The sequence below is a fragment of the Paroedura picta genome, chromosome 2 (assembly GCF_049243985.1).
Source record: "Paroedura picta isolate Pp20150507F chromosome 2, Ppicta_v3.0, whole genome shotgun sequence".
NCBI classification, from domain to species: domain Eukaryota; kingdom Metazoa; phylum Chordata; class Lepidosauria; order Squamata; family Gekkonidae; genus Paroedura; species Paroedura picta.
The window spans coordinates 112,795,523-112,811,392 of record NC_135370.1 but is presented as its reverse complement, the minus strand read 5'-3'; the positions used below and the strand labels follow the sequence as shown (position 1 = coordinate 112,811,392).

At 45.6% G+C, this 15,870-nt stretch overlaps 1 protein-coding gene across 5 annotated transcripts in view; it reads left to right on the top strand.

The window, feature by feature from the left end:
- Positions 1 to 15,870, top strand: part of SHANK2 (SH3 and multiple ankyrin repeat domains 2) — a 510,912-nt gene that overhangs the window by 92,222 nt on the left and 402,820 nt on the right. For all 5 annotated transcript variants that reach the window (XM_077322114.1, XM_077322109.1, XM_077322108.1 and 2 more), the window contains 2 exons: positions 3,710 to 3,826; positions 13,949 to 14,026. In XM_077322114.1, the coding sequence (XP_077178229.1) occupies positions 3,710 to 3,826; positions 13,949 to 14,026 (195 nt within the window). The remainder of the gene's footprint in view (positions 1 to 3,709; positions 3,827 to 13,948; positions 14,027 to 15,870) is intronic.

Sequence of the window (15,870 nt, the reverse complement as noted above, 5' to 3'; positions counted from 1 at the left end):
TCTAGATTCTTAATCACATATAGGTAGATCCCCACTTTGCCCACAGTGCCATAGGTCTTCTAGTTACTCCTCACTAGACTTCTGGAGCCAACATAAACAGACTTATTATTATGAGTATAATCTGAATTCATGGGATCACTTCAGGACACTCTCTCCTTGCTATTCTCTATTACTTCTAACAAAGACTGGATGCTACAGCCATCATGTGGTGTTCGCATGCTTCCTGGACTGAAGCTTGCAATCAAAACACCATCCCATTAACTATGATCCCTAATTCACCACCTGAGACACCATCTCAATGGGAACTGACTACACATCCTTTGATTGCAGTGATGGTTTGTTTGGATCCGCATTATCTATTTTTTGTACCACCTGCTGCTATATTAATATCAATCATGACATAACTGATTTTGACATCACAGACTCCCAAAAGGCAACCTACTGTTCAGCACATTGCATCAAGTCTAGAGTCTCAGAGGATTAACAAGTCACTTATAACTCTTCATGTTCAAAAGCCAAAAAAATTTGGATTTGGATGATAAGGCTTAGAATTCCTCTCTTAGCCTTTGAGTATCTGATGGAAGTTCTCTTGCCCCAATAGAAAATGTCATAATGGAAGCTGAGTGACTACTCTGCATGACAATCTCCTTGACTCTAGAGCAGCGGTCCCCAACCTTTCTGAGGTCAGGGACTGCCTCCGGGGGTGAGCGGAGAGCCGACGGCCCGGGTGCCGCGCACACAAGTGGCAGATGTGCACAAATCCGCACGCATAGTTGTCCGGCATGCACATTTTCACCACCAGGGGGGCGCAAACACGCATGCGGGCAACTGCACACATGCGCATTTGTATCGCCAGCATGCTGGCGGCCGCGCCTGCCTCTTCCCTTCCTTATCGCTGTGGGAGGGGAGGTAGGTGTGGCTGCTGGCGGCCCGGTACCATGGCCTTCGCAGCCCGGTACCGGGCCGCAGACCAAGGGTTGATGATCCCCGCTCTAGAGGTCAAACAATCCCTGAAGATCCGGGATCCTGTATTCATCTTTATTGGTGCTGATACACAGCAACACTTCTATGTTCACCTTTTGATTGTTGTTGATTACTGCAGCTAGTATCCAGAGATCAAAATTTATTTATTTATTTGCTTGTTGCTTGTTTATTTATTGTTCACTACTACTTTGTTGTAATGCTCAAATTGGACAAGATTTTCACCTTCATTTTATGGTATACTAGGTGCCATTAAAAGTGAAAATAGCCCCCTTTGAAGATTTTGCAGGTTTGCCCAGTTTTCAAATTAAAGATTTACATGTTGTGCAGCAGAGGGAGCCAATACGAAGCTAGACTATTTAGGGTTCTCTGTAGTGATTGAAGAACTCATCTCTATTCCACTACCATGGCACCAGCAACCATTATGTTACAAAGACAAAATTGCCTCATATTGTTGTCCCATAAAAAACTGCATCTCTTTAACAATGTGACGAGGCAGCAAAACTTGCAGTAGAACAATCTGCTAACCAACACAGGCAAACCACAATAATCTGTAGCCATGAGTGTCTAAATAAAAGTGGTAAGGATTTGGTAAGACCAAAGGAGTTTGGTCTTAAGGGTTAGGGGCCAACCAAGTCTATCATTGGTGCCTGTAGGCCTCTGATTGTCCGTCCACCCACTAGCTGCCCAATCAGATTAGAACTAACCATCTCCCCACAATTCTGCCGCTTCTTTGCAGTCTCTGCCCCCCCTGCCACCTCTCCTGATGTGAGTGAGCTGCCAGGGGTGCATGGGGGCTCTTTGGCTTTGCTCTCCTGAGACAATGGCTCCTGCCTACAGAGCTTAGGTAAGCCAACCTGTGTCTTTTCTGAGGGGAAACACTCCCCCCCCCCCCACAACTGCTGTCATCCCCATCTTACGGACCATGGGGCACACTGGCTGCTAGTCCGCCCCTCACGCCTGCCTGACATGGAGGCTGCTAGCACATGCCTCCATGCCACCCCCCCACCAACTCTGAGGCATGCCTGCAGGCCAAGAAAAGCCTGATGGCCCCGGCCTAAACCACAAACAGATAGAGGGAAACACCAGGGAGAGGGGAGGGCCCCCTAGGATGACAGATCCAGACTAAAGAGATCAGTTCCCATAGAGAAAATGGATGCTTTGAATGGAAACCACTCTGGTATTATAATTGGGAATGCCAGTCTCCTGGTAGGACCTGGGGATCCCCTAGAATTACAGCTCCAGACTAAAGAGATCAGTTCCCCTGGGCCTAGAGAAACCCAGCCCCCTCAAAGCCAGCAACCATTCCCATCAACCTTCCCTACTGCACTTGCTTCACACCCATGTCCCCACTACCAGGCCCCCATTTGCCACCACGCCACCACAACCCCACCCCACAAAACACCCCTTCATCCCCATGTCCTTTCATGTGGGACAACCTTCCCCTTCCTCTTCCCATCCCCAAGCTCTAGCACCCGTTGTATTCCTGGGCTTTATTTTTATTTATTTGATTTCTATACCGCCCTTCCATATGGCTCAGGGCAGTTTACATACAACACGGGGGATACATGGAACGAATTAATACATAACATAAACAAATACGATAACAACAACAACAATCCAATAACGCAATTTCGGTGATACAACAGGAATGGAACCCAGCCAAAGCCCCCAGAGAGGACAGACTGGTTCAGGCCATGGAGGGATGTCAGAGGAGGGACCTGTTGACGGTCTCAGGCAAATGCCTGGTGGAAGAACTCCCTTTTGCAGGCCTTGCAGAATTTTGGGAGTTCAGACAGGGCCCTGATCTCTTCAGGGAACTCATTCCACCAGTTGGGGGCTAGGACAGAAAAAGTTCTGGCCCTCGTTAAAGACCAATGTGGTTCTTTGGGGCCAAAGATCACTAGCCACTTGGCATTGGCAGAGCGAAATGCTCTTTTGGGGGCATATGTGGAGAGACAGTCTCTTAGGTACACTGGGCCCAGACCGTGTATGGCCTTGAAGGTAAGAACCAAAACTTTAAGCCTGATCTGGAATTCAATTGGAAGCCAATTGAGTTGTTGAAGTACAGGCTGGATGTGAGATCTCCATGGTGTATTGGTGAGAATCCTGGCTGCTGCGTTCTGGACCAATTGCATTTTCCAGATCAAGGGTAAGGGCAGACCTGTGTAGAGCGAGTTGCAAAAGTCCAGTCTAGAGGTGACTGTCGCATGGATCACTGTGGCAAGGTGTTCTGGTGCCCAGTAGGGAAACACCTACCCAGTAGGTGCCCAGTAAGTGAGTGGGAAAACCTCTGCTCCCTCTTAGACATCTGAAGTTTAGGCAATGCCTCTGAGAGAGAAGATTTTACCAAAAAATTGGCAAAAAGTAGCATACTATCACAAGTTCTGTTGACCAAAGGAATCATGAAAATTAACTCTGTTCATTTATGGCTTCTTTTAGATATTTTATGAACTAATGTTGGAATATGATATGCCTTTTGAGTCCACATTGAAATAATGGTCATATTGTTTTACCACCAAACCACTCGGAATTTCTGAAATAATAAGACAATGAAACTGTGTACATATTTCATAATGCTCTTCTCACTGTACAAAGAATTCTGTGTACATTGACCCTTTAACATGTTAAAGTTTCTCAGTATCCTTGAAAGTATTCCATTAAGGTGGGTGCTTCATGGTATATAATTATGAGATGCAATTAACTTGTGAACTTTGAATCTTTACAGGCATGTCGATATGGCCATGTTCAGCATTTAGAACATTTTCTGTTTTATGGAGCAGACATGGGAGCACAAAACGCATCTGGAAATACAGCATTGCATATATGTGCGCTTTACAACCAGGTTAGTTATTGTAGTTTCTCCTTTAATAATATATATCTTTCACTGGAAATGTTGGAAGTTACAGATACTTTCTTCAGTTTTTTAATGAAGAAAAAATGGAGATTAGAATGAAAATTAAGACATTATAATTTTTAATATTATAGAATATAATTTAAATATTTGTGCTTTTTCTCTTTTTAGTTTTGCTTCGCAGACATTTAGGTTTCCTAAAAGGATGAATTTCTTCAAATAACTCAGCTCAACCACCGTAGCTTTTTGCTAAAATAAAGTTTGACTTCTTCTCCTCAGCCTATCATTCCCAGACTGCAGTTTAAGGAAGGGCAGAACTACCTGAGAGAAGTGTGGCATCTGTTAATATTTTATTTTTAATATATATATAAAACAACTGCAATGAATGAGACTTCAAAAGGAATGAAGGGGAGGATAGGACTGATGCCAGTGGCCAGTAAGGCATTTACGCAACTGCATACAGAAAAGAAAAATTGATACTAGAACTCCAGGCATGGGCAGCCGGCAGAGACAGAAGGGGATGTCACGGTGTGAGAAGCAGGGGACGTGGTGTGGAGATCCTCAGCTGACATGCATTCCTGAATCTCATTTTTGAAGGCCTCTTTCCTAGCCTTAGAATGACACTAGGGAAGGGGGGAGGGTTAACATTACACCCTAGTCTTCCTTCTTGCCCAGTGCTTTCCTCCCCTTTGCATGTTTGAGGAGTCCCAATGAATTCTTTTCCTGGTTGTCCTTGGGGCTTTCAGCCTGAGGTGCCGGTTGGATGCTTGCTCAGTAGAAACAGTTAACTTCTCTCAGGAAGAGCCCTCTTCTCAGAAGGTTTAAATGGGACAGAGCCATTTCATATATATTACTCACCATTGGCCAAAATACCCACTAGTCATTTGACAGAAGTGCTAGCTACAACATTTTAAAGGAGCCCAGCCATGTTTGAATCTCAGCCAAACTCAAGCCTTATTGCTCACACTGCTTTGAGAGCCAGTTTGGTGTAGTGTGACGCACATGCGTGTTTGCAGCCGCGCATGGCGCAAGCGCGCATGCGCGGCCCGCGCGGCCTTGCGGAGGTAGGGAGCTGCGGCCCAGTACCAGGGCCTTTGCGGCCCGGCACCGGGCCAAGGCCCGGTGGTTGGGGACCACCACAATAGCCCATTACATTAGCAACAGCAAATAATCATGTAAACATGTATAAAAATGTTTTATTTCTTCACTCACTAGAATTAAGAATATCAAGTGAATATGCAGGGTTGCTTGGCTAGTCACTTCAGAGGTAGAGTAATTGTCTGGTCTTCTCAGGGATGGGAAGGAGGACGCTAGCATCCACCATCATGCCTAGTTCTGGTCTTGCTTTGGTTTCTTGAGATGCTGTATTTCAACCATCCCCAGACTTCTGTCTCCCTTGGCTGTGAGGTAACTCAGATCTTCTCTGGATGATCTTCAGATGTCTTCTACTGTTTTTGTTTTTGTTCCATGGCATGATCATTTTATACCTCCTTTCCCACTTAAAAGAAATTTTCAGAAAGCATTTGCATTCAAATATGTTATTCAGAATTTGCTCGCTCCTTGGAAGGAATATACAAATGACATGTCCGTGAATACCATCGCTCCTATTTAAAAAGACTATCAAGATCTGGGGAGGAAGCTCAAGCAAATGGGGGTACAAGTGGTATTCTCTTCAATCTTGCCTGTCAAGGGAAGAGGAATGCATTGGGAGAGGAAGATAATGGAGGTGAATCAGTGGCTGCGTAGTTGGTGCCAGCAGGAGAGATTTGGTTTCTGGGACCATGGGATAGGCTTTCTTGAGGAAGGCCTACTAGCACCTGATGGACTGCACTTATCGAAGCTGGGGAAGAATGTGTTTGGCAGGAACCTGGGGAGATTCATCAGGAGAGCTTTAAACTGAAGCCACAAGGGGAAGGAAACGATCAACATAGGGAGTGTAAGGAAGGAGACCGATCGGGGGCAACCCAACCGGCAAGGCTAGCTCATAGGGAACCAAAAGTAAAAGGATTCAAATACCTTTATACTAACGCCCGAAGCATGGGCAATAAGAAGGAAGAGCTGGAACTTCTCATGCTGATGGAAAGGTATGATCTAGTAGGCATTAAAGAAACTTGGTGGAATGATTCTCATGACTGGAATGTAATAGTGGATGGATATGAACTGTTCAGAAAAAACAGAATAGATCAAAGAGGTGGAGGAGTGGCACTGTATGTGAGGAAAGGGCTTACCTGTCAGGAAATTCTAGTGAAGGAGAGTATATCTACAGTGGAAAGCATCTGGGTGAAAATAAGCGAGGGGAAAACAAACAATGTGGTGGTTGGTGTCTGCTACCGACCACCTGACCAATGAGAGGATGTGGATGCTGCACTTTGTGAGCAACTTGAGAAAATATCCAAGCGGCAGGACCTTGTCATCATGGGTGACTTCAATTTCCCAGATGTGTGCTGGGAAACAATGTCTGCGAAGCGTCCTCAGTCATGCAACTTTCTGACCTGCCTGGCTGACAATTTCATTTATCAAATGGTAGAGGAACCCACAAGAGGTTCAGCCAAACTGGACTTAATACTGACCAACAGGCAAGAGTTGGTGGATAAGTTGAAGGAGGTGGGGACCCTAGGGGGAAGTGACCATGTCCTCATAGAATTCCTTTTGAGATGGGGAGCCAAGGAAGCTTGTAGCCAGACGCGGATGTTGGATTTTCGTAGGGCAAACTTTAATAAACTCAGAGACATGATGAGTGTCATACCATGGACGAGAATGCTGGAAGGGAAGGGAACATGTGAAGGGTGGGCACTACTCATACAAGAACTATTGCACGCTCAATCAATGACTATCCCAGAAAGAAGAAAACACTGCAGGAGCTCTAAGAAGCCTATCTGGATGAACAGAGAACTTCAAGAGGAACTAAGAAAGAAAAGGAAAATGTTCAGGAAATGGAGGGAAGGACAGAGCTCTAAAGAAGAGTACCTACAGGTTACTAGGCACTGTAGATCAATCATCAGAAAGGTCAAAGCTGAAAGTGAGCTAAGATTGGCCAAGGAAGCCCATTGTAACAATAAAAGATTTTTCAGTTATGTGAGGAGCAAACATAAAGTAAAGGAGGCAATAGGCCCGCTGTTGGGTGCAGATGGACAAACTCTAATGGAAGATGCAGAGAAAGCAGAAAGGCTCAGCGTCTTTTTTACATCTGTTTTTTCCCACAGGTCAAAGGGTTTAGGCACATCTAGAGATAGCAGTAGCCAAAGGATAGTGTCTGGGTGGCAGGTTAACATGGATAGAGAGGTTGTCGAGAGGCATTTAGCTGCACTGGATGAGTTCAAATCCCCTGGGCCAAATGAAATGCACCCGAGAGTGCTCAAAGAACTTTCCGGAGAACTTGCAGAACCCTTGTCCATCATCTTCCAGATGTCCCGGAGGACTGGAAGACAGCAAGTGTTATTCCGATCTTCAAAAAAGGGAGGAAGGAAGACCCGGGAAACTACAGACCAGTGAGTCTGACCTCTGTTGTGGGGAAGATAATGGAGCAGATATTAAAGGGAGCGATCTGCAAACATCTGGAGGACAATTTGGTGATCCAAGGAAGTCAGCATGGATTTGTCTCCAACAGGTCCTGTCAGACCAACCTGGTTTCCTTTTTTGACCAAGTAACAGGTTTGCTGGATCGTGGAAATTCGGTTGATGTCGTTTACTTGGATTTTAGTAAAGCTTTTGATAGGGTTCCCCATGATGTTCTGATGGATAAATTGAAGGACTGCAATCTGGATTTTCAGATAGTTAGGTGGAAAGGGAATTGGTTAGAGCAGTGGTCCCCAACCTGCGGGCAGTGGCCTGGTGCCGGGCCATGAAGGCCATGGTGCCGGGCCGCGGTTCCCTCTCCCCACCCCCCCTGCAGTAAAAAACTTCCCAGGCCGCAAGCTTGCAGCCTGGGAAGCTTCTTACTGCGGGAGGGGGGGAGAGGGAATCAGGGCTGTGCCCGCGCATTGCGCATGCACGGCCGAAATTGCGCATGTGTGATGCGTGGCCGCGGCCGTGCCTGGCACTTGTGCACAAAGCGCGGCCGTGCATACGTGATGTGCGGCCATGCATGCGCGATGCGCGGCCGCGCATATGCGATGCGGGGGTGGGGCAGTTGCCCTGCCGGTCCCCAGCCTAAAAAAGGTTGGGGACCACTGGGTTAGAGAACCGCACTCAAAGAGTCGTTGTCAATGGTGTTTCATGAGACTGGAGGGAAGTGAGTAGTGGGGTACCTCAGGGCTTGGTGCTCGGCCCGGTACTTTTTAACATATTTATTAATGATCTAGATGAGGGGGTGGAGGGACTACTCATCAAGTTTGCTGATGACACCAAATTGGGAGGACTGGCAAATACTCTGGAAGATAGAGTCAGAGTTCAACGAGATCTGGACACAATGGGAAAATGGGCAAATGAGAACAAGATGCAATTAATAAAGATAAGTGTAAAGTTCTGCATCTGGGTCAGAAAAATGAAAGGCATGCCTACTGGATGGGGGATACGCTTCTAGGTAACACTGTGTGTGAATGAGACCTTGGGGTATTTGTGGATTGTAAACTAAACATGAGCAAGCAATGTGATGCAGCGGTAAAAAAGGCAAATGCCATTTTGGGCTGTATCAACAAGGGCATCACATCAAAATCACAAGAAGTCATAGTCCCATTGTATATGGCACTGGTCAGACCACACCTGGAGTACTGTGTGCAGTTCTGGAGGCCTCACTTCAAGAAGGACGTAGATAAAATTGAAAGGGTACAGAGGAGAGCAACGAAGATGATCTGGGGCCAAGGGACCAAGCACTATTTAGATAGGTTGAGGGACTTGGGAATGTTCAGCCTGGAGAAAAGGAGGTTGAGAGGGGACATGATAGCCCTCTTTAAGTATTTGAAAGGTTGTCACTTGGAGGAGGGCAGGATGTTGTTTCTGTTGGCTGCAGAGGAGAGGACACGCAGTAATGGGTTTAAACCAGCGGTCCGCAAGCTTCCGCTTGCCGCAGACCGCTGTGGAGTTGTGGGCGGAGAGGGCGGCCCGGGTTCCCATGCACGCGCGGCAGCCCCTGCGCGAAAGCGCATGCGCAGACTGCTGCGTACGCGCGTTGAGCCGCCGCCATGCCAGCGGCAGCGGCTTCCCCTTCCGGCCCCTCCGGGCCGCGAGCAAATCGGCTGCTAAAGAGGCCGATTAGCTTGCGGCTCAGCAAGCTTCTTTTCCCTCCCCTCCCGGAGTGAGAAGCTTGCCGGGCCGCGAGCTAATCGGCCGCTTTGGCGGCCGATTTGCTAGCGGCCCGGCGAGCTTCTCGCTTCGGGGGTGGGAGGGAAGAAGGAGCCGTAGCCCGGCGCCGAGGCCTTTGCGGCCTGGCGCCGAGGCCTTCACTGCCTGGCGCCGAGACATTCGCTGCCTGGCGCCGAGGCCTTCACGGCCTGGCGCCGGGCCGCGGCCCACGGGTTGGCGACCACTGGTTTAAACTACAAGTACAACGATATAGGCTTGATATCAGGAAAAAATGCACGACATGCGCGGCCAGGCGATCGCCCTCCCTGCTGCTGCCGGTCCGCAGCCTGAAAAAGGTTGCTGATCACTGTACTAACCCAATCCTGAGATCATGGTTTCACCCTTTGCTGGCATCCTGAATGGCTTGAGGACTCATGGGCATGGTCACAGCAGTGAGCAGAGCACTTGTTTTTGTTTGTTTGTTTGTTTTCCTTATAATGCCTGCATATGGGTTGTGCTATCATTTTTCATGGCACAATTTTGCACCTCTGGGGTTGTTCCTGGCCTGAAAGGGATTAAAGATCTTCCTAATTGTGGGCACGCCCTCTGATCTGCCCCAGTTATTGCTGGCACAGAAGCCTGCACCACAATTGCACCAGTGTGCGGCTGCCGCAGAGTTGCACCAGTGGCTGATATTGGCACAGTAACATAGGTCTCAGAGAGACACTGGTGTAGAAGTCTTTTGGTTTCTAGAGCCCTTTTCCTCTCCTCCCTTAGGATTGTCCTGTTTGGTTTGGTGTTTCAGCTCCGAGGGTCTTTAGTTTTTATGCATTAGAAATGAGTTTCTTGATGGTGGTTCTTATAGTTTTCTAATATTAATATGCTTATGTTTATAATATAGATAACTATTGTGAACCTTTTATGATTGTTTTATGTAGGATGTTATCTTGTAAGGCACTTTGAAAATGGATTATATCAATAATCAATAGGTATAAATATTACAACTAAATAAATTTATGACAAACAACAATTTACATTATATGAGCAGTTGATTTTTAAATAACACTTATTGTAGGCACTGTGCTTCTAATGCTGCATTTAAAATATACAAGTAATGAGTCCTGTTAACTATTGAAACATCTGTTAAGGCATCTGCTCATTAATTATTGCTTAAATTTTAAAAGCTTTTTCAAAGCAGATACCTTCCCTTCCCTTGATATATCTAAAATACCCTGAATTTTGTACAGGATTGATATTTGATTTACAGTGTGTTGTCAGAAGGATTTTTCAAATCCTAATTTATCAAATTTGGCAACTAATTATTAAAAGCTGATTAAAAATTTGCTGTGTGTAGCACACAGTGTTACCTGAAAGACAGCGATAGCAACAGGGTAGCTATAGGAGAGAGAGTATCTAGCTACCATCAGCTCACATGCCATCAACTCCCACAGGGAGCAGTCCTCTCTCCTATTCTATTTAACATCTTCATGTGCCCTCTTGCTCAGCTGGTGCGGAAGTTTGGGCTGGGGTGTCACCAATATTCAGATGACTCCCAGCTCTTCCTTCTGATGGATGACCACCCTGATTCTCCGGCTGAATCCTTAGCTAGATTCCTGGAAGTGCTGGTGAGGTGGCTCAAGCAGAGCAATCTGAAACTCAGCCCTTCAAAGACAGCAATCCTGCGACTGGGCAGGAAGGGTCCAAGTGAGGAAGCGTGCCTACTGAACCTGGATGGAGTGCAACTATCTGTAGCTGTACAGGTCATGAGAGTAGCATGGCAGGCCTTCTACCATCTGCTCCAGGCCGAGCTACTAGTGCCCTACTTGCCCCCAGAACATCTAGCCACAGTGATCCTTGCAGCAGTCACCTCTAGACTGGACTTCTATAACCCACTCTATGCAGGCCTTCCCTTTACCTGGAAACTGCAAGTGGTCCAGAATGCTGTGGCCATAATCCTCAAAAACACACCATGGCGGTCCCACATCTGGCCTGCCCTTCAACAACTGCACTGGCTCCCGGATGAATTCCAGATCAGGTTAAGGTTCTGGTAATCACCTTCAAGGCCATACATGGTCTGGGCCCAGTGCATCTGAGAGACTGCCTCTCTGCCTATACTCCCTGAAGAGCATTACGTTCTGCCACCACCAACTGGCTGGTGATCCCTGGTCCCAAAGAAGCACGCTGGGCTTCATCTAGGGCCAGAGCTTTCTCTGTCCTGGCCCCCACCTGGTGGAACAAGTTCCCTGAAGAGATAAGGGCCCTTCCTGAACTCCCACATTTCCCAAGATCCTGTAAAAGGGAGCTCCTCTGCCAGGCATTTGGCTGAGGCTGACAGGCCTAACACCATTCAGCTGGCTCCCCAGACATCGCAGACATCCTTCCACATCCTGAACCCAACTGACCCCCTATGGATACTGTCTATTGTATTGTCAATTGTCATATTATTGTTCAATACTGGTTCTTAATGTTATTGTTAGTGTTATGATTATTTTTACTGTTACAATGTATACCCCTATGTTTTATGTAAACTGCCCTGAGCCTTACAGGAGGTTGGTATAGAAATATAATCCTTACCTTTGTTCTCCTTAATATTTACAAAAGGCCCCTGTGGGTGGAGTGTGCCCAGACCCTGCCTGGCCTCTAAGGGGGGTGCTCCTGCGCAGCCTCAGCTGCCGATCAATGTGAGCTCTGGCGGCCACCATAGGCCAACCAACTGCGGGGCTGTCACCCCAGCAGCCAGCGGGAACACAAGGTTGTCCAGCGGCATCAGTGTCAGGTGCTGTGAGCTGCTCGACTGGCCACAAAGCACTCACCAAGCCTCACGGCCAGGCCCTACTTACCTACTGAGGTGGCTGCTCCTGCGCTGCCCTGCCTTGCCTGTCCAATGACCCGTCGGCCACTGGCTGTGCCACCTAGATCAGCTGCGCACCCATTGTGCTGGCCAACAACAGGCCCTCCAGCACAACCGCCGCCTGCCTGCATGTCCCGTCCGCATGTCCCGCCCGCCAGTGGGAACACCATGTAAGGTGGTGGCCTTGCCCTCGGGGGGGAGGGAGCACTGCTAGCGCCCGTTGCATTCCTGGATGCAATGGGCTTTAAGGCTAGTAAATAAATAAAATACATAAAAAAGACAGTGAAAGCAAACTAAAACACTTATGAGTTTAGGCTAGGTTTGCAAAATCTGGCTTGTGAAATTCTTACCAGAAACTGCCATTTCTCCCAGGAGAACAGATCATTTTTCATTCCAGGAGAACTCTAGGCCCCACCTGGAAAATGGCAGTCTTAGCCTATACTCTGTAACTATGAAGTAGGCCTGCCAGATCTCCCACTATGGCAGGAGATCTCCTGCTGACAGCCCTCTTTGCCTGCTACTGTTCCAAGTGTTGGTGTGAGAAAAATAAAACAAAAAAAAAAAAACAGGACATCAAAGCTGTTGCTACATAATGGCTGTAAAAATCCAGCTCTAAGGATGGCTGGAAACTGTATGGTTTTACCACAAGGTTTACAGGAAGTCCTGGAGCAACCCTACATCTCTTCAGGTTTCCCCCAGAAATGACATAGAAACCCTTCTGATCTAGTATGAACACGGTGATAACTAAGTTGTGAGATATCTTTCTCTGTATAGTTATCCATTTTTTCCCTTTATGAGCACAGGACTAAGGTCTAGGTAGCCCTGAGGCCACAGGCAGCGGATGAGAAAATGTGAAACACATTACATTGTAATCTTCTTAGGGTCAAACTCAGGATTTCTCAACTAGGGTTGCATGAAACCCTGGGGTTTCTTGATGGCCCAGGAAGGGTTTCCTGAATGGGTGGGAATTCATTAACTTTTATATATATGGCCAATGATGGACCTGGAGGGAGTGGGAAGGGGAGAGGCCCTGAGTGGGTGTGTACACAGCTATGCTTGCCAACCATATTCTGCATGATCACACCACTTCTAGGGTTTCTCAAAGCCTGAGGAATGTTTCAGGGCAGATTCAAATGGACTCTCATTCTCACCTCCTTGTCCTCCATGTAGTTGTCTGCTCTCCATTCTTTCACTCTTTGAATCCAACACCTGTCTGCTCTCCTGCTCTTCCTTTTATCCCTAGCCATTTCCTGCCTTGACCCCTCCCCCCAAATTTACAAAGGGATGTTCTGAGCACCCCATCCAGTTTTCCCAGTTCAGCATTCCTGCCTCCCAGCAGGCACAGAATTGCAGACTGGCATGTCCCATGTGATTGTTCTGTTCTGTGTGACCAGCTGTCAGACTATGCTCTGAGAGGCTGTAGAGCCAATGGTGGTTGGGCTTGCTGCGCTGCTATCCCAGCTGTTTGGGGTGTTGGCCCTGCAGTGCAGTCCAGGGGCTAGCAGCCCCACCCTCCTCTTGGGTGGTGGTCCCTGGAGGGATGGAGCAGTTGGGGCTGGCTGAGCTCTCCCATGCCTCGCCAAAGCTGAGCTCTCCCTCACCAATGCCTCAGCAAGGATCCAGTGAGGAGGCTGGCAGCAGTCTACAGTGTGGGGGTGCTGGGCTGGATGGGAGCAGGCCTAGATAGTACTGCACACACCAAAATAAAACAAACTTCTTTTAAATCAAGCATTTTATTTTATGAGTGAAGTGATGCCATGCACACTGTAAACATGTGATTTCTAAGAGGGTGGCAGGGAGACACGGCGAGTAGGGCATCATTTATGGGGTTACTTGAGGCCTGAAGAATATTTCAGGGGTTACTTCACTGTTAAAATATTGAGAAAGGCTGCTGTAACCTGTATCAGGGCTGCAGACACACCCACTCTGCCTTTATAAATGAGCTTATGCCAATCATTTTCATCTCTTTTGTTTGAGCACTTTCATTAAATAACAGCTGAGTTCTGTCAAACTATAACAAACATTTTTTTTTAAATCTATAGGAAAGCTGTGCAAGAGTTTTGCTGTTGCGAGGAGCCAACAAGGAATTAAAGAACTATAACAGTCAGTCTCCTTTCCAGGTAAATTTAAATCAGACTGAAACATTTGTGTTTATTGATACTTATGACTCGGAGATATCCTTTCTCTGGAAGGGGTGACTAAAGTCTAGATGTAGCAATGAAATTGCTGTGCATTAAACTTCACTTTGTTTGAATATCACCCTCTCTTCTTTGAGGTCAGAATAGCTGCCAGAGGAATCCTCATATAGTCTGTATATAGTCGATACACCAATCAACTCAGAAGCAGAGCTGTAGATTGACATTGGGACGAAACAAGGTAGTGAGGCATGAGATACAACACTTCTGTGTTGAAGTACCAGAAAAAAGTGGAAAATGTTGGGGAAAGACAAGACTGTCCCCCCCTCTCCCCCATCCAATGGGGAAAAATGGGAATTTGGGGAAGCACTGGAACTAATTTTTATTATTTTTTTCTTTTTGAATGAAATAAGTTTAGGACAACGTTTTTTCAACTCAAAATGTATAGCATGAAAATATTTGTTCAAGGCAATCTATAGCATTAGAGAATGATAATTTCTATGAATATTGTAGAAATATACAATATTTTCAAGGATATATCAATGGTTTAAATGTGATTAATTGTCTCTATAATTAATATGCTATAGTTTGTGTGATGATAGTATATTGTTGAATAATTCAGAGTTTTCATGTTTTAAAGTTTTATCCAATATACAAACATGCTGCTAATGATCCTAAACTCATATCTCACTACAGTGTTATTTAGTTTTTTAAATGCTACTGGACTCTTGCTGTTTCTACTGACATTATTCCTATCATAAACACTTCCTTTTGTTTACAATAGGATTTGTGGTTTCTGTTTACAAATTGTTTTTTCCCCTACTTCTAGGATAACAGAAATTAAAACATACATGCCAAGGAAAATATAGGATGTAGCAGTTTATATTCTCCCTCTTGCTTTTAGAAAATGAAAATATTTATACTTTTAAATATCAACATGTTAATGATTTTATATTGTAGATTTTATATGCATAAGACATATAACAACATTTTATGTTGTTAAAGCAGAAAAAAAGTTTAGGTTTGATAATAAGAAAGTATTACATATGCTTCAAGTGATATATTCTTGAAAATACTGTATATTGCTTTCCCACTCCATTTTTTTCTGAAACAAACCTCTCTAGAAATTTTACATTTCTGTAGGATGTTAGACAGAGACTGGCATGACTGCCAATGCACTGGTAAATTTGTTTGTGAAGTAAAAGTGCTACACAGTCCCTGTTTATACTATGTGCACCTTTGTAAGTCACTGCCTTTTTAAAACTTGACCCACTTGATCAGAAAATACAAATGGAACTGTTACAGAATTACAAAGGGATCTTTTGTTAATGGAATTTTGAATACTAAATACTCATCCTATAATCAGTATGTTAAAATAGTGAACTCTAAGCAAAATATCAAGTGCCCACACTCATTAGCTATTTTTAGATACTGCATTTAATTTTTTTATCAGACCTCTAATTTAAAATACCCTTTTTGAAAAGTTAAGGGAAAAAAGATTGTCTGGATTTTTATTTGGTCTGTGTGTGTGTGTGTGTGTGTGTGTGTGTGTGTGTTATCCTGATAATTGTTAGAAAATGTCATAGTAGATAAAAGGCTTCCAGTTTAGGAGGTGAAGTTGCAATACTGGGCTTTCTTTTCTGGTGGTTAATGGAAGGGCATTGAAATAGTCATCTTGGTTTGTGGCTAAGAGCAGGTAGTTTTTAAAGACTGCTGTCATAAAATGGTTAAGAAATCCATGTCATGTATTTTAAGGAGTGACTATTTTAAAACAATACCCAATGCAATTTTGTTTTCGTAGAAGCAATCAAACCATAGATGCTCATCAT